General features: G+C 40.3%; 1 protein-coding gene across 2 annotated transcripts; it reads right to left on the reverse strand.

Annotated features, from left to right (window-relative positions):
- Positions 1–1,430: 1,430 nt before the first annotated feature.
- Positions 1,431–24,309, reverse strand: rnf8 (ring finger protein 8, E3 ubiquitin protein ligase). 2 transcript variants are annotated; one of them, NM_205766.1, is given in 9 exon segments: positions 1,431–1,762; positions 7,928–8,139; positions 8,342–8,449; positions 12,282–12,371; positions 12,455–12,517; positions 14,811–15,103; positions 21,202–21,595; positions 21,808–21,936; positions 24,074–24,309. In NM_205766.1, coding segments are annotated over 9 exon segments (1,458 nt in total). In that variant the 5' UTR covers positions 24,200–24,309; the 3' UTR covers positions 1,431–1,719.
- Between the last annotated feature and the right edge of the window lie 352 nt (positions 24,310–24,661).

Below are 24,661 nucleotides of genomic sequence, written 5' to 3' on the forward strand. Positions count from 1 at the left end.
TAATTAATTATGCAAACTTAATATAAAGGAAACGGATGAGTTATGAAAAAACTAACCCCCTCACAGTTGTCATGAAGTGTATTATTAGCTATATAGACCAAAATCGTTTTTTGTACCGGGCTGTAAACACCTTTGTTTCTGCTGTATAGTCAGCCATTTTATCAGTGGGCTTATAATGCTGTGTTCAAACCAGATTCGCGCGTGAACATTTGAGTTTACTTGCTTCATTCGCGCGTCAAACCCCGCTTCAGAACAGACGCAGATTCGCGTGATGGGCAGGGCTTCTGTCTGCCCGGTGACTCTAGCTTCATAGCTAAATGGCTAACATGGATATTATGAAGAAAATAACAGTGTTTATGTCCTTTATGAAGACTGAAAAACAGCGTCGATACGTTTAGGGTCGTGTCTGAGTCCACTACATCCTTTCAGAAGTGCATGTAGTTCTGTGAGCTCATAAACTTCTCCAGAAACTGAACCTGGCTGACGGAGGCTTTCAGTGGTGCTTATGACTGAGCCAAGCCCAGTTTGATGAACTGTTGTTGGCGAAGGCTGGAGGATTTCCCTAGGAACACTGACAACAGGCGATACGTCACAATCACGCCCCCACAAGAGCAAGCTCCTGATTGGTTAACGCAGGGCAAATGTCCGCTGAAGTTCAAATTTTCGAACTCGAGTGATTCCCGTGAAACGCTTGTTAAGTGCGTCAAATGCGCAAAACGCTCAATTCGCGTGGCGCTATTCGCGCGTATCGCACCGCGCAATTTGCGTCATTCGCACGTATCGCGCCGCAGGATGTCTATTCACGCGTTTGCATTGATTTAACATGTAAATCACTCGCACGTTCCGCGTCTGGTGTGAACGCAGCATTAGAAATTTGCTCTATTATGAAGCCAGGACTAGCGGAATTTCAATGAATGGCAGTTTCAGTTACTTCCGTATTAGCCTCAAGAGGGAGAGCGGGAGGTTGCCGATTGGTTATTACACACTAGCTCTTCCACATTTGAGAAATTTAATCCACAATAACTTTTGATTTATTTCCCAGAGATGGGTTACGGCTGGAAGGGCATCCGCTGCGTAAAAACTTGCTGGATAAGTTAGCGGTTCATTCTGCTGTGGCGACCCCGGATTAATAAAGGGGCTAAGCCGACAAGAGAATGAACGAATGAATGAACTTTTGATTTATAATCCTGACACTGGAATCTCCTTAGAATTGAGAAGCTTTTGTCATCTATCTTCAGGTAAAATATAAATAAATAATATAATGTTCACGATCCAACGAAATAAATCTTATTACTCAACATGTGAAAATATGGACTATAGTTCTTCGTCTCAAGGCATTAATTGTAAGTCACTTTGGACAAAAGCGTCTGCTATACGACTTAATGTAAATGTATAAATCCTAAATTTGACATAAAGAGCACTTAAACGAGTGCAAAATAATTAGAAATTTTATTATTAACAGGAGAAAGCTCGAACGTGTCATACAGTGAGCCACAAACATAAAAAATAGCATGTCTAAACCAAACCAAACCAAAAGAAACGGGTTGTGCCTGCGTCCTGACGAGTGCTTTTACTCAAAGATAATCGTCCTCCTCAGTCCAGGATGAATCTTCTAGAATCAGAGAGTCGTCTGATCCGGATGAGTCCGGGAATATGGAGCTGTTGCTCTGAAAGAAAGTGTCGCCGTCGCTGCTACTGCTGTCTTCACTGTCGCTGTCGTCATTTATTACCACCACTGCTGGAGATGCTCTCACTTTTAGACCTGCGGACAGAGTATGTTTCATGTATATTTTAGTGTGTTTTTCAGGGTGCTTTCACAACTGTAAATCAATCGTTTTGTTCTGAAATAGAGACTGTTACAATGCTGCTCGTTCTCGGTGCAGATCACAGCACAACAAAGCTTCTAATCGGACCAAAATAGCAAAAAAAAGTCACTCAAGTAAACCAAGTAAAACAAGTAAACTCTCCTCAGATTGGTCAGAATTTGTTTTCAAGAGTTCACACTTAGCTGATGATTGGTAATAAGCTAGTTTGGCACGCTGTCCCGGGAGAGAGCCTGAGCTCATGAGAGCCTCGAGCCCGGGGCTCCCTCCCGTTGCAGGGCGAGAGGGGAGTTTGAGCTCGGGTAGATCTCGAGAACCCCCCTCCCCCCTCTCCTGCTGCGTGAGGGTTGCTAAGGTGATGCGTTGCTGACAGAATTGCATCGAATTTGGTGCTAATTTGGTTTAGTCAATTTACTTAAGTGTCATGTTTTTGGGAGTGTGGGAGGAAACCGGAGGACCCGGGGAAAATCCACGCAAGCACGGGGAGAACATGAACTCAACACGAAAATGCTGACCGTTTGGGTAGATGCCCGAACCGGAGGCACTCACGGACATAAATCAGAGGAAAGAGTTTCTCATACAGAGCCTCATTTTAATTGTCAAGGGTTGTAAAATGTATATCGATTCTGTGTCAGAAGTTAACAAAAAGTTTAATGACATTATAATTTTTTTTTATTAGTTCAGTTAGACAGCTTTTCACTTTCATGTTCCACATAAAACTGACTTTTACCAGTAGGAATAATATCTTGCCTTCTCTCTTTGTATACCCATATACACTCACTGGCCACTTTATTAGGTACACCTCAGTAGTACCAAGTTGGACCCCCTTTTGCCTTTAGAACTGCTCTATTGGATAGAGCTCTGGTGACTGTGGAGGCCATTTGAGTACAGTGAACTCGTTGTCATGTTCAAGATACCAGTCTGAGATGATTCACGCTTTATGACATGGCGTGTTATCCTGCTGGAAGTAGCCATCAAAAGATGAGTACTCTGTGGTCATAAAGGGATGGACATGGTCAGCAACAATACTCAGGTCAGCTGTGGCGTTGACACGATGCTCAAGTGGTACTAATATGCCCAAAGTGTGCCAAGAAAATATTCCCCACACCATTACACCACCACCACCACCAGCCTGAACTGTTGATACTAGGCGGGATGGATCCATGCTTTCATGTTGTTGAAGCCGAATTCTGACCCTACCATCCGAATGTGTCAGCAGAAATGGAGACTCATTAGAGCAGGCAACGTTTCTCCAATCTTCTATTGTCCAGTTTTGGTGAGTCTGTGTGAATTGTAGCCTCAGTTTCCTGTTCTTAGCTGACAGGAGCGGCACCCGGTGTGGTCTTCTGCTGCTGTAGCTCATCCGCCTCAAGGTTGGACGTGTTGTGTGTTCAGAGATGCTCTTCTGCAGACCTCGGTTGTAGCGAGTGCTTATTTGAGTTACTGTCACCTTACTATCAGCTGGAACCAGTCTGGCCATTCACCTCTGACCTCAGGCATCAAAAAGGCATATGCGCCCACAGAACTGCCGCTCACTGGATATTTTCTCTTTTTTTAGACCATTCTCTGTAAACCCTAGAGATGGCGGTGCATGAAAATTCCGGCAGATCGGAAGTTTCTGAAATACTCAGACCAGCCCGTCTGGCACCAACAACCATGTCACGTTCAAAGTTCAAATTTGCATGATACAGCAGTTGGAAAGGTGTCCCTAATAAAGTGGCCGATGAGTGTATACGCATTACATATCCACAATACACTATGATATAGCTACTGTTCATTTGTGAGTTCAATTGATTTCCCACTACAACCGAACCGCTGCAGAGTTAGTTTTAACCGAGTCGAGACCACCTCATTCAGGCGATCTCAGACCAATTGGCTTGGTGTGGAACTGAGCACTCAGTTCCGCGACACACCAATTGGTTCGAGATCGCCTGAATGAGGTATTCTCTCGTTTGAAACACGCGGGAGCAGATTGATTGTAGTGAGAAAGCAATTGATCCAATGAAACAATCATAATACACTGTGATATGGGCTCTGTAATAGTCTTATATACGGCTTAATATACAGGAGAATGATAAGTAGAGCGTACAGTATGACATCAACATTACTAAATGTAAATGTGCGTTTCATGTTGAATATGCTAAAAATATTAACGAGAGCTGTTTATCCATAAGGAAAATTGACTGAAATTACCATTTGGTATTCATTCCATATTTTTTTAATATATAATATTTTGTATTGGGCCTATTGTTTTGTTAATTTCTGAACAAAACACCCGCTAGACCTATATGACGGGCCGAAAGAAAAGGAGATGGAAAAAAAAAAAGGAGGAAAGACAGTAGACCGAGAGAGGGGAGAGAGGAAAAAAAAAAAAAAATTGGGGCTCGGTTCTCTAGATATGCTGCACTCGGTCCTCCACCAGCTGACAGATGCGACGACGTGTTGGGAGCCCTGTGGAGAAATCCACCCACCCGTCCATCTTCTGGTGTCCGGCGGCGGTTCTCCTGGCTGGCTGGCGGCATCTTTGGTCTCCTGCTTCGGTGGACGGATGCAGGCTATGGCATCATGGCCAATCGCGGCCACTCCCCCGGGTTCTGTGGGATGGCTCCCTTCAGCGCTTTCCCTTCTGTTGGTGAGCCCCACGTCCCCTGCTCCTCCCCATGCCGGGAGAAGACAGCAGGCAGATCCTTACCTCGCCAGCCTCAGGCCACCCAAGCACTCTGGGCAGACGAATGGGTTTCTCCCGAACACTCGCCCCCCTCTCAGCAGCGAGGGCAACTGGACAACGTGTCCCTCCTTCTCCCGGGTTTCGGCTGCAATGAAGTTTATGTCCTTTTGGCCACCGATAAGAAGAAGGCGGAGAACCGACGCAGTTTTAAAATATTTATTAATAACAGGGATGGCAGTCAAACTGAAAGCAAAAGTAAAACAACATGTCCAGGCCCGGTCCTCTCTCGGCTTCCTCTGCCATCGTTCCTCCCCTTATAGCCCAATGCTCCTTCCTGGGATTCGAGGCCGGTGCAGGCCACAGGTGTATTCACTAACGCGGCGACCTCATTCCGTTCCCACGGCTCTCGCCCCCCGCCCCCTTGCCACAGTCCCAAATCGTAGTATGTTGTATTAACTGTAGAAGCGTTCATACTCTAACCACTGATATTGCCCACAATACATTGCGCATTGAACATGAATTCAATTAGAACTGCAAACGCTTGTGAAGAGTGTAAATAAACTACAAGCATGATGAACACACGACACCAACCATCAAGTAGAGAGACTTCGGTACAGATGTTTGCATGACTGGTAATTAATACCTAGCCAACTATATCAACTAAGATATTTCAATCACCTTTTCTGTGTTACATTTCAACTCAACAACAATACTGTACTTGTATAAAGATATGTTTGGACATTAACGTCTCAATGCAGAATTATCCAAAGACCTGAGATGATTTCTCTGCATGAAAGACTCGCGGACGGGAGATTAACCTGCTGCTGCTTCTCCAAGAAGGTAAAAAAATCAATATGAGAGAAATGTGGATGATTGGCAGGGCTCCTAACTAAGCAACACAACGATCTGCTAACAAGGAAGTAGTATGTCCCAAAGCTTGTACACTCTTCTGTTACACACTCAACAGTGTATATTTTTCCTTCACAAAAAAAAAAAAAAAGTACACACTTTTAGGGTGAAGTAAAAGTATGCAAATTGGGTGATATATATTTGGTGATAATGATGTCTGTGGGTGTCACCATTTCAAAATGAAAGCGCACCTTTTTACTTGTCTTAATTCTCATCAAATTAACCAGTTAAACTTTGCTGCTATTTTGGGATTTCCACCTGGATTTTGCCTACCCAAATTTAAAAGCTTCCTAAATCCACATGCAGAGGTGTAAATGCAAAAATTTGTTATCATTTTAAAGAAAACCCTTTGAATTTTCATGAAACACTGTTGAAAGTGTTTAAAATATCTGTATGTGTCGTCTGTGTTATAATAAACACCTAAAAAAAGAGGCGCTTTTTGTATTTTTTTTTTTTTATGAACTCAAATTTGAGAGTCTACCTTTTAGGTTCTGTGTGGTCTAGAGTGCTGTAATTAGTTTTGGTGGTTCCTGCACATGTCTGTAATCATAGGAAATAAGAGAAATGTCTCCACCATAATCTATGCAAAAGTTATTATATTCCAGCTGATGAGAGGTGCTGTACAAGCCAAAGGGAGCGATCATTGTTTTCATATTTCACTATTCTTTTGTTTGATCAAACATAATTCACTGTGTTTGGACCACGTCAGACATATAAAAGGATTACTTATGCACATCACCTCAAAAACAGAGGAGAAATGGCCCTGAAGCGCACAACATAAGGTAAGAGATGACAGCTGTCTGTGCTATCTGGGGCTGCTTATTGATCATGAATGTATTGTTTTCACTTCTGCACCATGGAAACACTGCGACTCATTCGGCAACTGTTTGATATGTGAATATAATTCAGTAAAAGATTGCTAGAACCGTATAAGCACCGGCAAGAGCTTTCATTTGAGCTACAACTTGTACATGTGTCATATAAAAAATATGAAAATGAACCAATGTAAAATACCCAGCTCGGGTCTCCAAAATACTGTGTATAAGTGTAAATAACTTATGCATCACTTTGGTTTTTATTCTACTGTACAAAAGTTTAAAGAATATGTGCATAAAATATAGATTCTACACTTTCAAACGAAACAACTTACGGGGGTCTGGTGCAATGCTAGCCCTTTAAATTTTAAAGCGAAAGTCGATGACGTCACGGTCCCGGTACCGGGTCTGCAGAGTTTAACTGGTTTTAAAGTAACGTCGTATGCAGGGGTGTCACGATTTAGATTTTTTTAATCGAAATCGATCGAAATGTATGCTCAACTTCGATTATCGAATCAAAAAATAGAATCGTCGATGCTGCCACGCCCCCATGTCACGTCAGCTTGGCTTGCCAAGCGGGAAAAAAACAGGCTTGTTGAAGTGCTTGTTAAACTGCAGACGCAGGAGACCCGTCGACAGAGCTTAAACCCTCTCCTCTTTCAATGAAGTCGCCGGTGTGTAAGCATTTTGGAGTGAGTTTTCCAGTGAGTTATGTTGACAACGTTCGTGTTGTCGACAAAAAAAAACACAGTTTTGCAAGCTCTGCTATGTACGTATTACGTACGGTTCGTCCGATAGACAACACTGGCATCGCGATCCTCCGCCCGCCCCCGTTGCAAATCCGCTCGCCAAAAGTACACACTCAGGCCCTGTTTACACTGTCTTTGTTTTTAAATGGCATTTTAGAACGACAACGATTTGACATCCACAGTGGCGTGTAGCATTTCTGAGCAGCCCTCCTTCCTCTTTGCCTCTGAAACATCACGTGACCACACAGACACAGACGCACACACAGCCATGCGCTCGAGACAGCAGGTCCAGGCAGTCAGAGGACTGCTTCAATCTTTCACTCACTTGTACTTAGTCATTTTAGCACACGCCTCAGATACTGTTGGCTGGTTCCTGTTGGTTGTGCGTCTTTTTTACCGACGCCATTATAACGACACAGATCACTGCCTATTCACGAGTCCCGCAGAAAAAGTGATTGACAGGTGGTAATTATGTGTGTATCTTGCCTTTATTCATTTACTGTATGATTTGTTTATGGGTAAAACAAAGACCATGCAGGTCAGGTAGTTTAAACGGTAGGCTACAAATAATTAATTGTTCATTAATTAATTAATTATTCATAATCGAAAATCGAATCGTGCCTTTAGAATCGAAAATGTAATCGAATCGAGGATTTGGAGGATCGTGACACCCTTAGTCGTATGATGGAGTGGAATGTTAGAAAATAAAGCAAACTCGAGTTTACTTGCACGTGACTTGTTGTAGAAGCTTGGCTGTGTGAAAGTTTACAGCATCAAGAACAAAAAGCAGCATTGAAACACTTTTGATCCCTGTTTTCGGAACAAAACAATCAATCTACAGCTGTGAAAGCCCTCTTGCACTTACAAAGCACCTTTCACAATGCAGGAAAAACACATAAGTATATTTCTAACTTCAGTGTGCAAAGACCATAACTCATACTAGACAGGAGTGACGTCACGCACCTCTCACCTTTCCGCTCATTGATCAGCACCAGGCGTCTCTCCCGCATGTCTGCGCTCAGGTTCTCCACCATGCGGTCGATGCAGTTGTCCAGAACCAGCGAGCGTGTCTGAGACGTGATGTTCTGCCAGCACATCGGACACTTATCCTTGCGATTGCGCCACTCGCTGATGCAGTGCTGACAGAAGCTGTGGGCGCAGTTCAGAGTCACGGCCTGCAGGGGTCAGAGGTCATGAGCAACAGGGGAACCTTTCAAATGCTTTTGGGCTCTTTGTATAATTCCAATGGACTTTTACATCATCCTACACACCGTTTTAGACACTAGTGAACTTTAAAAAAAAGGCTGTGATCTTTCAGTAAGTCTGGGTTCTTTCCCTGTCATTCCTACAGCTGATCACGGGTTGTTGTTGTTTTACCTCAATGAAGAGCTCTGAACAAATGCTGCATTGCAGTTCACTTTCCAGCACCTCAGTCATCTGTGTGACCACTTCCTCTTTCTGAGCCTTGGCCTTTTCTTTCTCTTCCTGTGGGAGAACACAATATAATTTAATTCAAGAATCGTCAGTCTATAGTGATCCATGATGGGCTGTTTTACGAGAAGGCCCTTTGCTAGGGTGTTGGGTGCTAGGGTGCACCCAACACCCTAGCAAGGGTGCTAGGGTGACTTGACAGTTTAAATTTTCTCCATTCAACCGACAATCCCAAAACAGAAAAGGTTAAGACCGTATGGAAAACGCAAATTAAAAAAAAATAGTAGTGATTTCTAAATTTGCTTTGACTTGGTCCGAATTATTCGCCCTCCTGTAATTTTTTTTTCTTTTTCAAATATTTTTCAAATGATGTTGAACAGTTTCAGGAATTTTTCACAGTATTTCCTATAACATTTTTACTTCTGGAGAAAGTCTTATTTGTTTTATTTCAGATAGAATAAAGCAGTTTTTCATTTTTAAACTCATTTAAGGTCAATATTATTAGTCCCCTTAAGCAATATTACTTTTGTATTGTCTACAGAACAAACCCCTGTTATACAAAGACTTGCCTAACTCAACTAATTAACCTAGTTAAGCCTTTAAATATCACTTTAAGCTAGAGGTCTGCACCCAACTGCTATCGCCATATGTTCAGTCTTTTTTCACCCGCTACCCAAGTTTCTGCCAACCCGACTCCACATCACAACTTTTCAATCCAGATGGACGGGGCAACCACTGCATCCAAAATGGTGAAAAGCCTTGGAGTAACGACTGATGACCAACTAAACTTCTCTGACCACATTTCTAGAACTGCTCGATCGTGCAGATTCGCACTCTACAACATCAGAAAGATCCGACCCTTCCTATCTAAACATGCAGCTCAACTCCTTGTTCAAGCTCTTGTTCTTTCCAGACTGGACTATTGCAACTCTCTACTAGCCGGGCTCTCAGCTAACTCTATCAAACCTCTTCAGCTGCTTCAGAACGCAGCAGCACGAGTGGTCTTTAATGAACCTAAAAGAGCACATGTTACTCCGCTACTCATCCGTTTGCACTGGCTGCCAGTTGCTGCTCGCATCAAATTCAAAGCATGTCATTTAAAATGAAACTATTCAGGTGGCAGAAATATGAACAGAGTCCTGAGTCATAGATGGGCGCTGCGGACAGCTGCAGACTGTATGCGTTTCCTGATAGAAATCTGTTCAAAATACTAAATTGCAGCCCATCAGGTGTGCAACCCCCTTGAATGAGGGTAAACCTTTGAGGTATCACATCACGCAAAGAGTAACTCGTTTTCCATTTGCATCTATGATGCATGTAAAAGACTCCCATATATCAGTCTTGCCTGATGTGGGTTTCCTCACAGTAAACTGACCTTCAAGGACAGCGCGTCTATATTTTGCTCTGCCAAAGTAAAGCCATGAGCCAAGAGTAAATCACAGATATGCTGCTCTGAAATAACGTCAGAACTCGGAAGCGATATTGTTAGACCGCCTGCTCCCGTTCAAATTACACCAGAGTTACCGACCGCTACCGTGTTTTATGCCTAGTTCAGACTGCGTGATTTTAGCCCCGATTTTGGCTCGCCGACAGGTTTTGAGAAATCGCAGACAAATGCCTGAAATCTCAGGCAAATCACTGCTCGTGCACGTGAGTGACAATCACACAGTATGAACTATCAAAGACGCGATCTGAGATGAGTCGCCGATGTCTGCGAGATATTTGGCGTGCTGAATATCTGGAGCTGTCGGCGATTCAAATCATGCCGTGTGAATTGAGTTTTGACTGAAAATAACATCAGCGATCGCCTACAGCCAATGAGAGAGCAGCTTTCACTTGTGTGTGCGTTTGTGTGTACCTGCTGCACGCCAGCGGGAGGCTGGGGGAGAAGTTAAAATCGCTCTTTTTCGGTTTATTTGGACCCACGAAATGGAGGAAAAACTAGTGGAGGTTTGACAGGACTCGGGAGCAACCGTGTCTGTTTGACGTTTCATACAGAAAGAAATTAGTTTATTATCAACTTAAGTTGAGGAGAAATGGCTAATTCCCTTTAAACCCATGTGAGCAAATTAGTGCTGCACGATTCTGGCTAAAATGAGAATCGCGATTTTTTTGCTCAAAATAAAGATCACGATTTTCTCACGATTCTGTAGATGTAAAATAAAGGTATGGTAAAAACAAACATATGGCACAACATCAATAATATTATGTGTAGGTCTACTGGTTTCTATAAATAATTGTATTCTACTTATAATGATTCTGATGTTGAATTATTATGTTTGAGATATATGCTTGCAATCTGTCATATTAGACAAATTTATTCACTGGTAAAATCAGACGTTTGCCATTAGCCTATATATTGTTGAATATAATCTGATAGAGTAGTTATACAGACACTGTAAACATTTATTTTCATGCACAACTGTGGGTTCGCTATGAAAGAAAAAACATCTCAAATGCTTGCCGTAATCATAACTCTAAAATGCGATATGATCATTTAAATGAAGAGAACACTTTCGGTTTCATTTTGACTACTAAGTGCTTGTTCATACTTCACACGCTGCTCCCAAACTCTGTGCCACAAACTGAATATTATTTACAGCTGTATTACCTGTTACTCGCAACATATGCAGGTTCTGTTCACTAAAGTAGACGCGCGCTCTACTTAATGATAGTCGCGCGCGCATCTACTTTAGTGAACAGAACCTGCGCCTTCTCTGTGATAACAGCTCACGGTCAGCAGCTCACGTCACGTGTGATTTCCCGGCCGCAAAAACATCATTATATGAAGACAAAAATGACATTTTTAGGTGAACTATACCTTATAAATACAGTATGTGACACATTCAACATCATTTGGAGGTGTCCATGTCACTGAGCAACGTATGTGACACAATGAAGACTCGTGCAGCCGCCTTTTCTTCTCTCCTGATCTTGAAAATATGATTGACAGAATCGTAGAAATGCTGGATTAAGATCGTCTAGGGCAGGTGTGGGCAAACTTGATCCTGGAGGGCCGGTGTCCTGCATAGTTTGGCTCCAACCCTATTCAAACAGACCTCCCTATAGAGTTCAAGTGATCTTGAAGACACTAAATAGTTTGTTCAGGTGTGTTTGACTAGTGTTGGAACAAAACTCTGCAGGGACACCGGCCCTCGAGGATCAAGTTTGTCCATCCCTGGTCTAGGGGGTCGAATCGAGATCGCAATCTTTTTACGATTAATTGTGCAGCTCTAGAGCAAATATGTACATTTTTTTACCCCATTAAAGGCTTCTTTCTCATTATGTAGTTAATAACAAAAGATATACGACGTGTTTTTGGCTGTGAGACGTAGTTTGGACGAAGTTGTCGGCGATTCTTCCTATAGTAAAGTCATGCAATGTGAAAGCCCCTGTCGCCGATCCATCTTGCAGTGTAAACAAAGCAGCGACGAAACGCCAGCCCAGATAGTCCTGCAGTGTGAACACATTGGTGACACGACTACTTTGAAAATCATGCAGTCTGAACTCGGCATTAATCGAAAATGTATTCCCACGCCACAAGAAATCAGGTCCTGCGGTAAGCCAGGAATGCAGACGTCTACTTAAAACTGAATACTAGTATCTTAAAAAATATCTAATCAAACATTATATGCTGTCATCATGGCAAAGATGAAAGAAATCAGTTATTAGAAATGAGTTATTAAAACTATTATGATTGGAAATGTGTTGAAGAAAAAGCTTCATTCCCTTAAACAGAAATTGGGGAAAAATATGGAGCAGAATAGTAATTTTTAGCCAACTCCGTAAGCCTCTGTCCTCCTTTATTTCTCTGCATTCGTTTTAAATTTCCTTACATGCAAGATAATGTGACTCTATATGCGTTTTCATGCTTTCCCGTGATTACCTTTGTAACTTCCAGCTCCTTATCTTTGGCTTGAAGGACTTCCTTGAATCCTTGCCGAGCGTGTTTGAGCTCCTCAATAACCTTCCGGTGCTGTCAAAGTAAAGGAACCATTATGCAACACTTGCTCTTGAACGTATGAAATATTCATGAGTTGCAGCTTTTTGCTCTCTTACCTCTTTCAACGCCTCCTCCAGTTGTTTTTTCAAGCCCACCTCATTCTGTTGTGCTTTTTCAGTCTTAGGAAAACAAAATAATTGAGTAAACATACAGATGACGATACCATGACCTACAGCTTCCCCTTGTGGCAGGGATTAATAGTAAAACTGTTATTTTTATTACTGAGAGGAAAAAGAAATGATATGAAAGTCAGAACAGGATTGGAAAATGACCCAGCTTTTAGATCACGACTCAGAAAAGCAAGCAGATCAAGTTTCCAAAAAATCATACAACTTTTATAAAGCAAGACATTCCAGCTACAGCTTATGCTTTATTAATTCATCTAAATATGTGATGAAATGAGACGATCATCTTCAAGCAAAGAAAAGAAGACAAAACTAACCAGATCAAATTTTAATATAGTAAAAAAAAAAAAAAACATTTCTGTGGTAACACACAGGCCTGTCATGATGTCTATTTTTTGTTGTATGATATATTGCACCAACATATATTGCGATAAATGACATTGTCATTTTAGCACCATTTGCCGCTTATATGATGCATGAATGACAAAATAATAGCATCACAATGTAAGTACACTCTTCCAAAGAACACATATTTTAATCTTAAGAATCTTTCATTTTAATTATAGTCATTTTAACAACTAATAATCCTTAAAACAAGCTAAATCATCTGCCAGTGGGGTAGGCAAAAGGAAAAACAAGATTATTATTTTGCTAGTTTTAAGGAAAAAAACTCCCTTAATTTTGGCATATAATTTGTTTAAAAAAAAAACAAAAACAAAAAAACTCTTTTTTGCTAGTCTAGAAAATGCTTCTTGATTTAAGAATTTTAAGATATTTGGACTAGAAAAAAAAAAAAAAAAAAAAAACAAAGAAAGAAAACCTTTTCTTGCAGTGCAGAGACCAGAGAGAGGCTGCATTTACAATCAGGGTATCTTTCGTCTATTCCACATCCGTTTTCAAACAAAAAAAGGAAAATATACTGTAGGCCTAAATAATAATAATAATAATAATTAATATTGCTTACTTAATGTTTTTTTATTGTTTAGTTTTTTAATAGTTGTTTGCAGGACCAGAAGAACAACACATTGGGCCCTGGGGCTATAACAAAGGGTAGTATTTGTTTTTACTTTGTTTACTCCCACGCAAGCACGCACGCACGCACACACAGTTGAAGTCAGAATTATTAGGCCCCCTTTTAATTTTTTTTTCTTTTTTTAATATTTCCCAAATGATGTTTAACAGAGCAAGGAAATTTTCACAGTATGTCTGATAATATTTTTTCTTCTGGAGAAAGTCTTATTTATTTTATTTCGGCTAGAATAAAAGCAGTTTTAAATTTTTTATGAACCATTTTCAGGTCAAAATTATTAGCCCCTTTAAGCTATATATTTTTTTCGATAGTCTACAGAACAAACCATCGTTAAACAATAACTTGCCTAATTACCCTAACCTGCCTAGTTAACCTAATTAACCTAGCTAAGCCTTTAAATGTCACGTTAAGCTGTATAGAAAAATATCTAGTCAAATATTATTTACTGTCATCATGGAAAAGATATAATAAATCAGTTATTAGAAATGAGTTATTAAAACTATTATGATTAGAAATGTGTGAAATAAAAAATTCTCTCCCTTAAACAAAAATTGTGGGAAAAAAATAAAAAGGGGGGCGAATAATTCTGACTTAATCTGTATTTATAACTGTATATATATATATATATATATATATATAAATAAATAAATAAATGTGCCCTAAAGAGAGCTCTAAGCTCATAAGATTCTCAAGCCCAGGTCATGTAGGTCTCAAGCTCCCCTGAATTAATTAGTTCGGTTTACTCCTTTGTTTATCAGGGAATATGGCGGAATACAATCAAAAATAAACACACACTCTCTCGCTTTAATACTATGGACAATTAAGGTATTTAATTCACTTATGGTGCATGTCTTTGGACTGTGGGGGAGCACCAGGAGGAAACCTACGCCAACACAGTAAGAACATGCAAACTACACACAGAAACTCCAACTGGCCCGAGACAGGACTTGCACCAGCGACCTTCTTGCTGTGAGGCGACAGTGCTAACCACTGAGCCACCGTGCCACCCATACCCTGGATTAAGCTAGAAAAAAAGGGGGAGGAGTCAGGGAGGCTTGGGGGATTCTTCAAGAAGAAGATATCTAAGCTAAGGAAATCTGGTTATTTATGCGTGTTTGGATTTGTTTGATTGGTAAATCATGTGTTAGTTAATGCGGGACCAGTCATGGTCAATCATGAGCCTGTGATCCTCTGGAAATTAGTTTATAAATAAACTGCACAAGATCAAGTGAATGGAACAGTTGATTGTCGTCTCACCTCCAGCCGCCGCTCCTCCTCACAGAAGGATTTCTCCAGCGTCTCCATGCGTCTGAGCGCCTGCTCCTGCTGTGACCTCAGCTGACCCCGCAGCGCCTCCAGCTGCGTCTGCAGGTCCTGCATCTCCTTCTCTCGCTCTGGCGTCTGCGTCTGCTGCTGCTCCAGCTCCGCCGCCCGCTTCTGCGTGTCGCCCACGCGGCCCTTCAGCACCATCAGACTCCTATTGTATCGATGCAGAGTCGCCAGATGCTGACTGCTGTCACTGCACGTACTCGAGCTGCTGCCTGCTTTATCTGCACGAGCAAGTCCAGCGTTATGCATGTGACATTTGCAGTAAAAACTTACAATATACATTCACAAAGTACAATTATAAGCCCCCTGTATATTTTATTTCCCCAATTTCTGTTTAATGGAGAGCAGATTTGTTCAACACATTTCTAAACATAATAGTTTTAATAACTCATCTCTAATAACTGATTTAATTTATCTTTGCCATGATGACAGTAAATAATATTAGACTAGATATTCTTCAAGACACTTCTATACAGCTTAAAGTGACATTTAAAGGCTTAACTAGGTTAATTAGGGTTAAGTCAGGGTAATTAGGCAAGTCCTTGTATAACAGTGATTTGTTCTGGAGGCAAAATCCAAAATATTGCCTAACCCTTTAACTCCCTGCTAGACCAAAAGGTTGACCTTCTTTTGATTTCATTGAGAGGAGTACCTAACTTAACTAAACACGATTACGACTAGCCATCTCTATTGTCTTGTTGAAGTATGTTATGCCAAAAAAAAACTGCCACCTATGGTAAAAAATCTATTTTTAAGCTGTTTGGACAGACGTGTGTAAGTATATTGTATAGACAGTCATATTGGGCTGATATAAACACACACAGTGTCTTTTTTTTTTTCAAATTTAACAACATAAAAACTGTGGATTTATTGGAGCGGTTTTCAGAGCGACCACAACTTGACATAGGAGTGCGGTCCCCCACCCACCAATATTAATTTACAGGCGCATCACCAGATCCTCAGTTTGTTGTTTCACGTCCGCCATTTTCAGCGTGCGAGTAAAAGCGATGTCACTAGAGGAACACCCTTGCTCTATTTTTTTTTTTTTAGATGTAAGGCTCACTGGGCTCAACATTCACCACATGATCACTGTAATCGGGACTATTGTTTGTAACTCAGCTCCCTGTGAGGGTGATCTTAACTAGGTACAGCTGAAAGTGCGAGCGAGTTGCCTCACGTGAGTGTCGCTCCATTGAAAATTAAATAACAAACTTGCCTGCAGATCGCACACCAGAAGCGCCGCGCAGCGCCATGCATTTTATAATTCTAAAATCAGGTTTCTATCAAGGTACACAGAACGGCGCTTCATGTCGGCAGCTGTCTGCGGCGCCCAGCCACAATTCGGGACACTTCATATTTCTGCCGCGCCACAGAGCTCCATCTGATTGGTTTCATTTCAAATAACATGTTAAAGGTGCAGTAGGGGATTGTCTTCAGAAACATTTTTTGTTGTGCTGGTTGAAGGTCTCTTCTCAGTCCAATAGTAATGATTACAGTAAATGATCTAAATGCGTTTATATGTATTTTTATATTCTGGGTAAAGCATAAAACTAAAAAATGTTCATCCAATTAAATAGAGTCGGACCGACATCTCTCTTAATTCCGATAAGCCGCTCAGTCAGTCTGTCAGCAAATGTAGATTCAGACTTCTGCGCATCTGTTCACGCAGATCCGCCATTCGAGCATGCCCATCTGCATGAGCGGCTACGCGGTCACGAGACAGACCGGGAGAAATCAAATGCTGAATTGAAACTTTTAAAAACCTGAATCAATATTGGGGTTACTTTAGCACGCTGGAGGAAGGACGACACCATGGCTGGAGTACTACTGTTAGACAGGTCATGTTCTGTTTTAAAACAATTTTAGTCAGGCTAAGCTGATGTTAGATTGTGTTCTGTTATGAATGACTTATATGCTCAGACGTGATGTTCAGCCACTGAAATCTCCCGGTGAAAGATTGATGTGATTATTTTAGTGATTGGTTCTTTTACAGCATCGATAATGCAGATTTATATTTAGTTTAACAACAAAACTTCAGTAAATGGTGATATTCCGCCTATAGCCTGCTTTATTGAGCTGAAGTTGCTTTTATATTCACATTGGGTCATTTCTGAACAATGACAGCATTCCTATACTGTTTACCGCTACTCTGAATATTCGCTCTGTCTGCTGTTGTGACGTGGTGCGCGCGCTCGCGATTTCAGGGGGTGTGGCTTTGAATCACAGTCCCTCCCCGCCGTACAAAGATAATATGCTAAGCGGTTAGCATTTACCTACTGCACCTTTAATGTATGTAACCAATGCATGTCTGGTGTGCCGTGTCATGGCTCTAAGCGGGTCATCCGGTGCCTCAGTCAAAGTTAATGCGATGTGCATGGTTATTAGTCTCGTTGTACAATCTCGGAACTTTAAACTAGCACACAGTTGTCTGTAAAACTATACAAAGACACAAATGATTGTGTACTCTCTGCTTGGTCTGTGTCCGAGTCGTACATGTAGGCCGAATGCTGATCCTCTCAGTCATGTTGCTTCTCTCTGTCTGCCTGTCTGTTGCCAAACAGAGTGGTGAGCTCTTGGCTCCGCCTCCTTGTTACGTTGGGCAGGAATTTGAAACTGTGAAGCAACACACCCCTAAAACAGCGAGCCGTGTACACGCCCCCAAAATAACACTTTTGAACACATTAAAATAAAAACATCCGAACTATGTGTTGAACTGAACCTAAACTGACACACGCAGAAGAACCATAATATTAATATTAGATCTTAAAAAGGGGTAAACTATGTGCCTTTCATGCATAGAATTTTTTTTAACTTGCTTTGACTATCAGAGACTAAAAACAAGATTTTTTTTCCCATTTTGGACAGTTAAAAATAGTGTTTGGGACATTTCATATGCTGCAAGACAGTTGCAGGATGACACCATATGTCTGTAACAATATATAAACAATTTAAAGTATTTTAAATAGCCACTTAAGAGCTAAAGCGTGCTGTCCACGTATGTGGACACTCAAGCCCTAGGTGGTTAAAACAACACTCTTCCAGCAGTCCTTACTTCATACTCGCATCTAATACCTCAGGCCCCGTTTACACTAATGCGTTTTAGTTTGAAAATGCATAAGTTTTGCTTCGGTTACGCCATTCATCCACACTACGCTGGAGTTTTCGAGTGCCGAAAACGGAGCGTTTTGGATACGCTGAAGAGGCCGTTTTCATTCTAAAACGCTGCTGCTCCGTCCCAGTGTAGATGGGGGAAAACGGAGACATCTGAAAACGGATGCGGGGCTTCCGACCTTCGCTTCTCTGATTGGGGCTTTTTCCTCAATATTAAGTAGCCCACACACACTTCAGTACTGCATCCTCTGCCTGTAAGTTCAGTCTTTGCAAGTTGATATGGAAAACAGACTCCCGAGGACACATCAGGTAAGTCTTCAAAGGGAGCAGTGTACTTTATAACCATATTCACTTTATCCTGGCTACGTTGTTTCACTATATCTTAATAATAAAATGAAAACATGACATAAGGATCTGCTATTTTCATTTATAAATTTACAACTGAACAGACAGCAGAAATGTTGAGCCGTTGTGCAGCACATATGAGCGTCATCTTCACTGTATGCATATTTAGAACAAAACGTAGCCTGTACCATTACTGCCTTCTCTTCGTTTTCAGTGAAAATACGAAACATACCCTCTCTTTTGCTGAATATCAGTTTAATAATCAATAATGGCCATTATAAAAGTATAACGCACAATAAGTTTAAACATTAAAGGAAATAAAAGCAAGCGATACAGAATGTACGTGAATACATTAATCATTAACTTATCGTTGCGCTCAGTCAAAACACATTACCTGAGAACAAGTAATAGATTCAAAAGACCAAAGTCGGGAATATGTCGTTAAATATAGAAAAGAAGATCAATTAAATATTACGTTTAACAAATATAGTGAGATTAGATCCAGCGGGGGATCCTTTATGAACACTCTGAGCACAGCTCTCCTTTGGGGTAGATATGCTGCAGCACATGCCAGAGTGTGTGTGTGTGTGGTCACGTGATGTGCGTTTTTAGCGTTTTAGTGTAGACGGAGAGTTGTTCAGAATTGCTTGGTGAAACACTAGTGTGGGCGCGGATCGTTTTCATTCTAAAACGCCGCTTTAAAACTAAAACGCACTAGTGTAAACGGGGTCCCAGAGTTTGTCATAAGGGGAAAGAATGAAATGTTTCTCAATGAAAGTGCCAAACTGCAGTCAAAATTAAAAATAAAACTCCCGAAATTACATGAAACTCCAGAGAACGTGGTGACGTAATGACGTTAATCGATCTATATGCTATAACTTGAAAGTAACATTCAAAAAGCAGCTCATGTAAACACCTTAATCATATTATTGTCTTATTCAGATTAAGGCAAATCATTAGATTACTCATGTCCATGTAATTGTAGTCATTGAGAGTAATGAAATGTTTTTTTTTTTTATTTAATGCCATGTCAGCAACCAAGGCTATTTTCATGGCAGGAATCTTTCAACAATAAATATACAAATTAAAAATCAACAAACAAAATAAAACATGAATTAAATAAGTTTTTTTGTGTTAATACATGATAAAAATTCTAAAATCTTTTCTGGTTTCACTTTGTTAAAGGGTCACGAAACACCAAAACACATTTTTTGAGCTGTTGACAGTCGTATATGTGTCCCACACTGCTAAAAACACTATTAGGACACCTATATTTCACTAAAAAGTGTAAATTGGTTGTTTTTGCGTTATTTCAAGCAAATTTGTACTTCCTGTTTGAAACAAATTTTTGAAGCTGCGTCACGGTCATGACATAATAGCGTGTATTCCAGCGTGCAGACTGGGCGTCTGTGCCAGAGTGAGTCTTATTACGTCTTACAGTGTGATGCATTAATGCATGAGTAAGGCTTGGTTCAAACCAATCAGCGCGCTCTATTTTGCAACTTCATTAATATTCATTAGTGTCACTGTTTACACCAGAGACGCCACGTTGTGTTGGCAAAACAAGCGTGAAGTGTTGCTTTTATAGTTTGCTGCCATTAAGTTTCGTTTTCCTTTTCTCTCTGTGAGAGCTCAGACTCACGTGTGGATTAACAGTGTACGCGACGCTCGACAACAATAACTTACGTGTCTAAGGAGGATTATTGTTTACCTGAGAGCTGTTCTCATCTGCAAACGCTGAAATCCGGATTCGCTTGTAACGTTAGTATTCTCTTCATAAAGACGCGGCTCTAGTTGCTGGTGATTGTCCTGTCTCTACAGATTTGGTAAGTGAGCGACCAGTGCTCTTTGTTTATTCAGTTTGTTCGTATCGAATTAAGTTAACTATTGCACTGAGTGCAAACATAGCACCGCATTTAGTGACCGGAATAACACACGCGGCTTTCTGACGCTACCTGCCGTGTGCATCTAAGTTTCCGGGAAATGCGGAGGGTTTTTTTCTCTCATTCGCCGTGCGGTATCAAACATTGCATGAAAAATACACGCTTAGAGCAGTTCCTCGAATCAAATATCTTGTTTGTCGCGAGGGGCATGAATGAATTCCCTGAATGAAAGAGCCAAACTGCAGTTAAAGTCCAACATTTAATAATCTGGCAAATAATTCGACTACAGATGTCCATGTAGGTTAAACACCATCTCTTTCTCCTGTGTGTATTTTGACTGAAACTCGCGCGTGCCCAAATAGACACTCACACACCCTCCCACTTTAGTTCCTCCGACACTCCCCCCTAAACAGAGCTGGACACGCCCACTTTTCTGACTTTTTCCAAAGTAGAGGTGTGAAAACACCCTGCTGAAACGAGGGGGGTTTCATGGCCCTTTAAAAATGTCCTTAAAAGAGTTCATTTCATACAAAAGTCTTCTGGAATCAGTAAAAGCAGGACAGTCCAGTAAAATGCGTTTTATAGTAAGATGAGTTTTGCAGCACAAACACTGAGTAGGGTTTTCACCTTGGAGCAAAAAACCATGTGTAATTCTCATATGCCCAACACGACATCTGGTAAAAACTACTTGATCAAATCGATTGTTAAAATGTCTTAAAATTCTGTGTGAAATTTCAGGTTGGATTTTATGTAATTTGTTGTTTTCTAATGCATCCCATTCCTTTTGCCACTTGTTTAAAATGTAAGCGTTGATAAAAGGTTTCATCTCTGACGGAGGGATTTGGCTAGTCATTGAGAGAGAAATTTGAGTATTTTTAGAGTACTGTAGAATACAAGCCCACACAAAATACTTATTGGCTATTTTGGTGAAAACTTTCTTTTTTTCATGGCAGGGTGGACATTTGCATGGAATTGCTCACCTCTATCCTCCTCCAGCGGTCTAGAGGAAAGCTTTAGAGTCTCCCTGCGTTCCCCGGATGGACAGGGCTGAGCGCGGGATTTATCTGGGGCGGAGCTGCGGTACAGCTTGGATTTGGAGTGCTGAGTGAGACACGGCTCGGATTCATCTCCTCCATCAAACTTGCGCTTAGAGTTTTTCAGTTTTTGGCTTAATGACGCAGCGCCAGAGTCTTTTCCGAGATTCCCAGACAGGAATGACTTGACGTCATCGAAATTCTTCTGCACGAGGATGTAGTCGAACTCCACGGGGTTTCCATCAAGAGGGACGCCGAGTCTCACAGAGTCGCTCTGGTGGAGGATGCAGGGACTCGAGGGTGGGATCCGTTTGCCGTTCACCCACACGCCATTCAGACTCTGGGTAACAATACAACGATGAGAAGTTCGACACAATAAACAAACTCATTAAACGTCCAGTAAAAATTTATATAAGGTTTGTTAGCATCAGTATTTTTTACAGCTCTACGTGCACTCCACCAAAACAGTGGAAAATAAGATATTCCTATAAACAGGTGAGCTAAAAGAGAGACAGACAGAACTACAAATAGTCTAACAGACGAATACTACACCTTATTGTCCGTCACGGTCCACTGTCTGCCCTCATTTAGCTTGAACACACAGTGGATTCTGGATATCATGAGCGGGCAGCTGGATGACAGAATCTGATGGGTCACATTCAGACCACGGCCAACAGAAACCTGATGCAAAGGAGACACAGGAGCAGTCAGCAAACACACATTCAGATCATTAGCTCATGACGAAGACATACGAGTGATCAATTAAAGAGTAAAACCCTCACACTGAATTCAGAGACAGCAGAAACATTTAGGTCAAGTTTGGGTTTTAGTTCATTCAATCATTTTAAAACAGTGACAAGAACATTAAAATTAAATTATTAAGCAGAAGGTCAGAAAGTGCGCACATAAACCCAACTTTACCTCCACAGCAAAAATGCACTTAATTCACACTTAAATATGTGAAAGCAGTGACTAGCATCGTCAATGCCAGTCAGTGTGGTTATGATTTGTAATTAATAGGTGAAAATGAGAGCAAATCAACCCCACATAATGCTTAATTTTGCTTTTTAAAGCTGCAATATCATAGTCAGTATGTTAATTTAATAAATATGCATATATATGAATATGTAAAACTCAAAAAGCAGTGAATAGAATTATTAATGCTAGTCAGTCAGTGTTGTTAGGATTTAGAAATAATAGGCAAAAATTTGAGCAAAACACCACCACATAATGCATAATTTTGCCCAAGAAGGCTGCAATATTACAGTCATTATGCTAATTTTATAAATATACTTGCATACATTAAAACAAACAACTCGAAATGCAGCGATGCTACCAGTGATGCACCATCACAATGCTAGTCAGTAGGTGTTGTTTTGTAATTGATAGGCGAAAATGAGAGCAAAACAACCCCACATAATGCTTAATTTTGCCTTATAAACTGCAATGTCAAAGTCAATACGTACATTTAATAAATATACAAGAGCAATTCCAGCGTTATGAATGTGACATTTGCAGTAAAATATCAAAACATAAATTGACAGAGGAAGTATTTGTGAACATTATATTGAAACAGCTCTTTATACTTTTTCAAAACAACTAGCCACAGAGATGTGGGATCAGAAAAATACCAATCTGTAAACAAGTTCTTTATTTAAAATGAGGGAAATAAACATGCGTTATGGACGTGACAAAAACGTCTGCGAGTTTACAGTACACAACATACTGTGCAGAAATTCTGTGAATTAAACTGCACAACCCAAAAAAAAACAATGATGATCAAATAGATAAGAGTCGGCTCACTGTAGAACAAACATGATCGATTTCATTTGATTTTACATTTTTGCAATTATGAGGGGAAAGCTTCGTTATGGATGTGACAGATTTGAAATTAGCACTTTGGTAAATCAAATACAATTGTTTGAAAACACTGACAGAGATATTTAAAGTATTTTAAAGCACTATAAAAAGCTTGCTTACACAAAAAATGCAGAAACGGTTTTGCTTTTTTGGTGAAAACTTAATTTTTTTTTCATGGCAAGGTTGACATATGAATGGAATTGCTCACATATATATTAATATGAAAAACTGGATAGGCAGTAACTAGCATTATTAAAGCTAGTCAGTCAGTGTTAGGATTGGGAATAGGTGTAAGTTAAACCTAAAAGCAAAACAACATCACATACGGCTTAATTTCGCCTTATAAAGCTGCAATATCAAAGTCAGTGTGTACATTTTATAAATATACATATATTAATACGTGAAATTAAAAAAACAGTGATTAGCATTATTAATGCTCGTCAGTCAGTGTTGTTAGGATTTGGAATAGGTGAAATTTTAGAGCAAAACAACCCAACATAATGCTTAATTTTGACATATAAAGCAGCAATATCAAAGTCAGCATGTAAATGTTATAAATAAACATATATTAAAACGAACAACTTGAAAAGTAACTTAGTGACTAACGTTAGCATCATCAATGCTAGTCATTGATGTTATGATTTGGAATTAATAGGTAAAAATGAGAAGAAAACAACCCAACGTATGACATAATTTTTCCCCACAAAGCTGAAATATCACAGTCAATATGAACATTTTATAAATATACCTTGCATAACGTTATATATTATTACGAAATACTCGAAGCTAGCATCACCAATGCTAACGTTAGACAGTGTTGTTATGATTTGGGATGATAGATGCAATCTTAGAGCAAAACATGCCTTAATTTCGCCCCATGAAGCTGCAATATCAATGCTATTATATTAATTTAAACAATTATACATTAATTCACGGGGTTTATTCAGCAAACATGCACCTCAGAATCCTCGAACAGACGCAGCCAGTCAGAATCTCTTCCCACACGCTGCAAACACCAGATTTTCTCTTTTGCAGGACTGTCTTCTTCGTTATTTGAGGAAGGAGGTTCCTCAGTCTTTTCCATTATTCCTGCTCCATTAATTCATGCCAAATTATGTTGTTTTTATTGTGTGTTGTCCGCCACATTCCGCCATGAAAGCTGCGCAAGAGCTTTTCACAAGAACACAGCACCTCCACTCTACGCGCTAGTGAACGTCATGTGACGCTCAACGTATAATCTGATTGGCTGCTAGGTTTGGAGCTTGAATCTAATTGGCTGAGTTGCTGTGACTTTACCAATGACAGCGCATGGTTCTCCGCTAGATGGCAGTTGGCGGATCAGAGTTTCTAACCAACAAAGTAAAAGAAATTACATATAAAATATTACATAGATCTTATACGTGTAATAATTTACTTATATATATATATATATATATATATATATATATATATATATATATATATATATATATATATATATATATATATATATATATATATATATATATATATACTGGCCATTTCTCCTCTGCCCAAACTTGTGCAG

The sequence above is a fragment of the Danio rerio genome, chromosome 20, assembly GCF_049306965.1.
Source record: "Danio rerio strain Tuebingen ecotype United States chromosome 20, GRCz12tu, whole genome shotgun sequence".
NCBI classification, from domain to species: domain Eukaryota; kingdom Metazoa; phylum Chordata; class Actinopteri; order Cypriniformes; family Danionidae; genus Danio; species Danio rerio.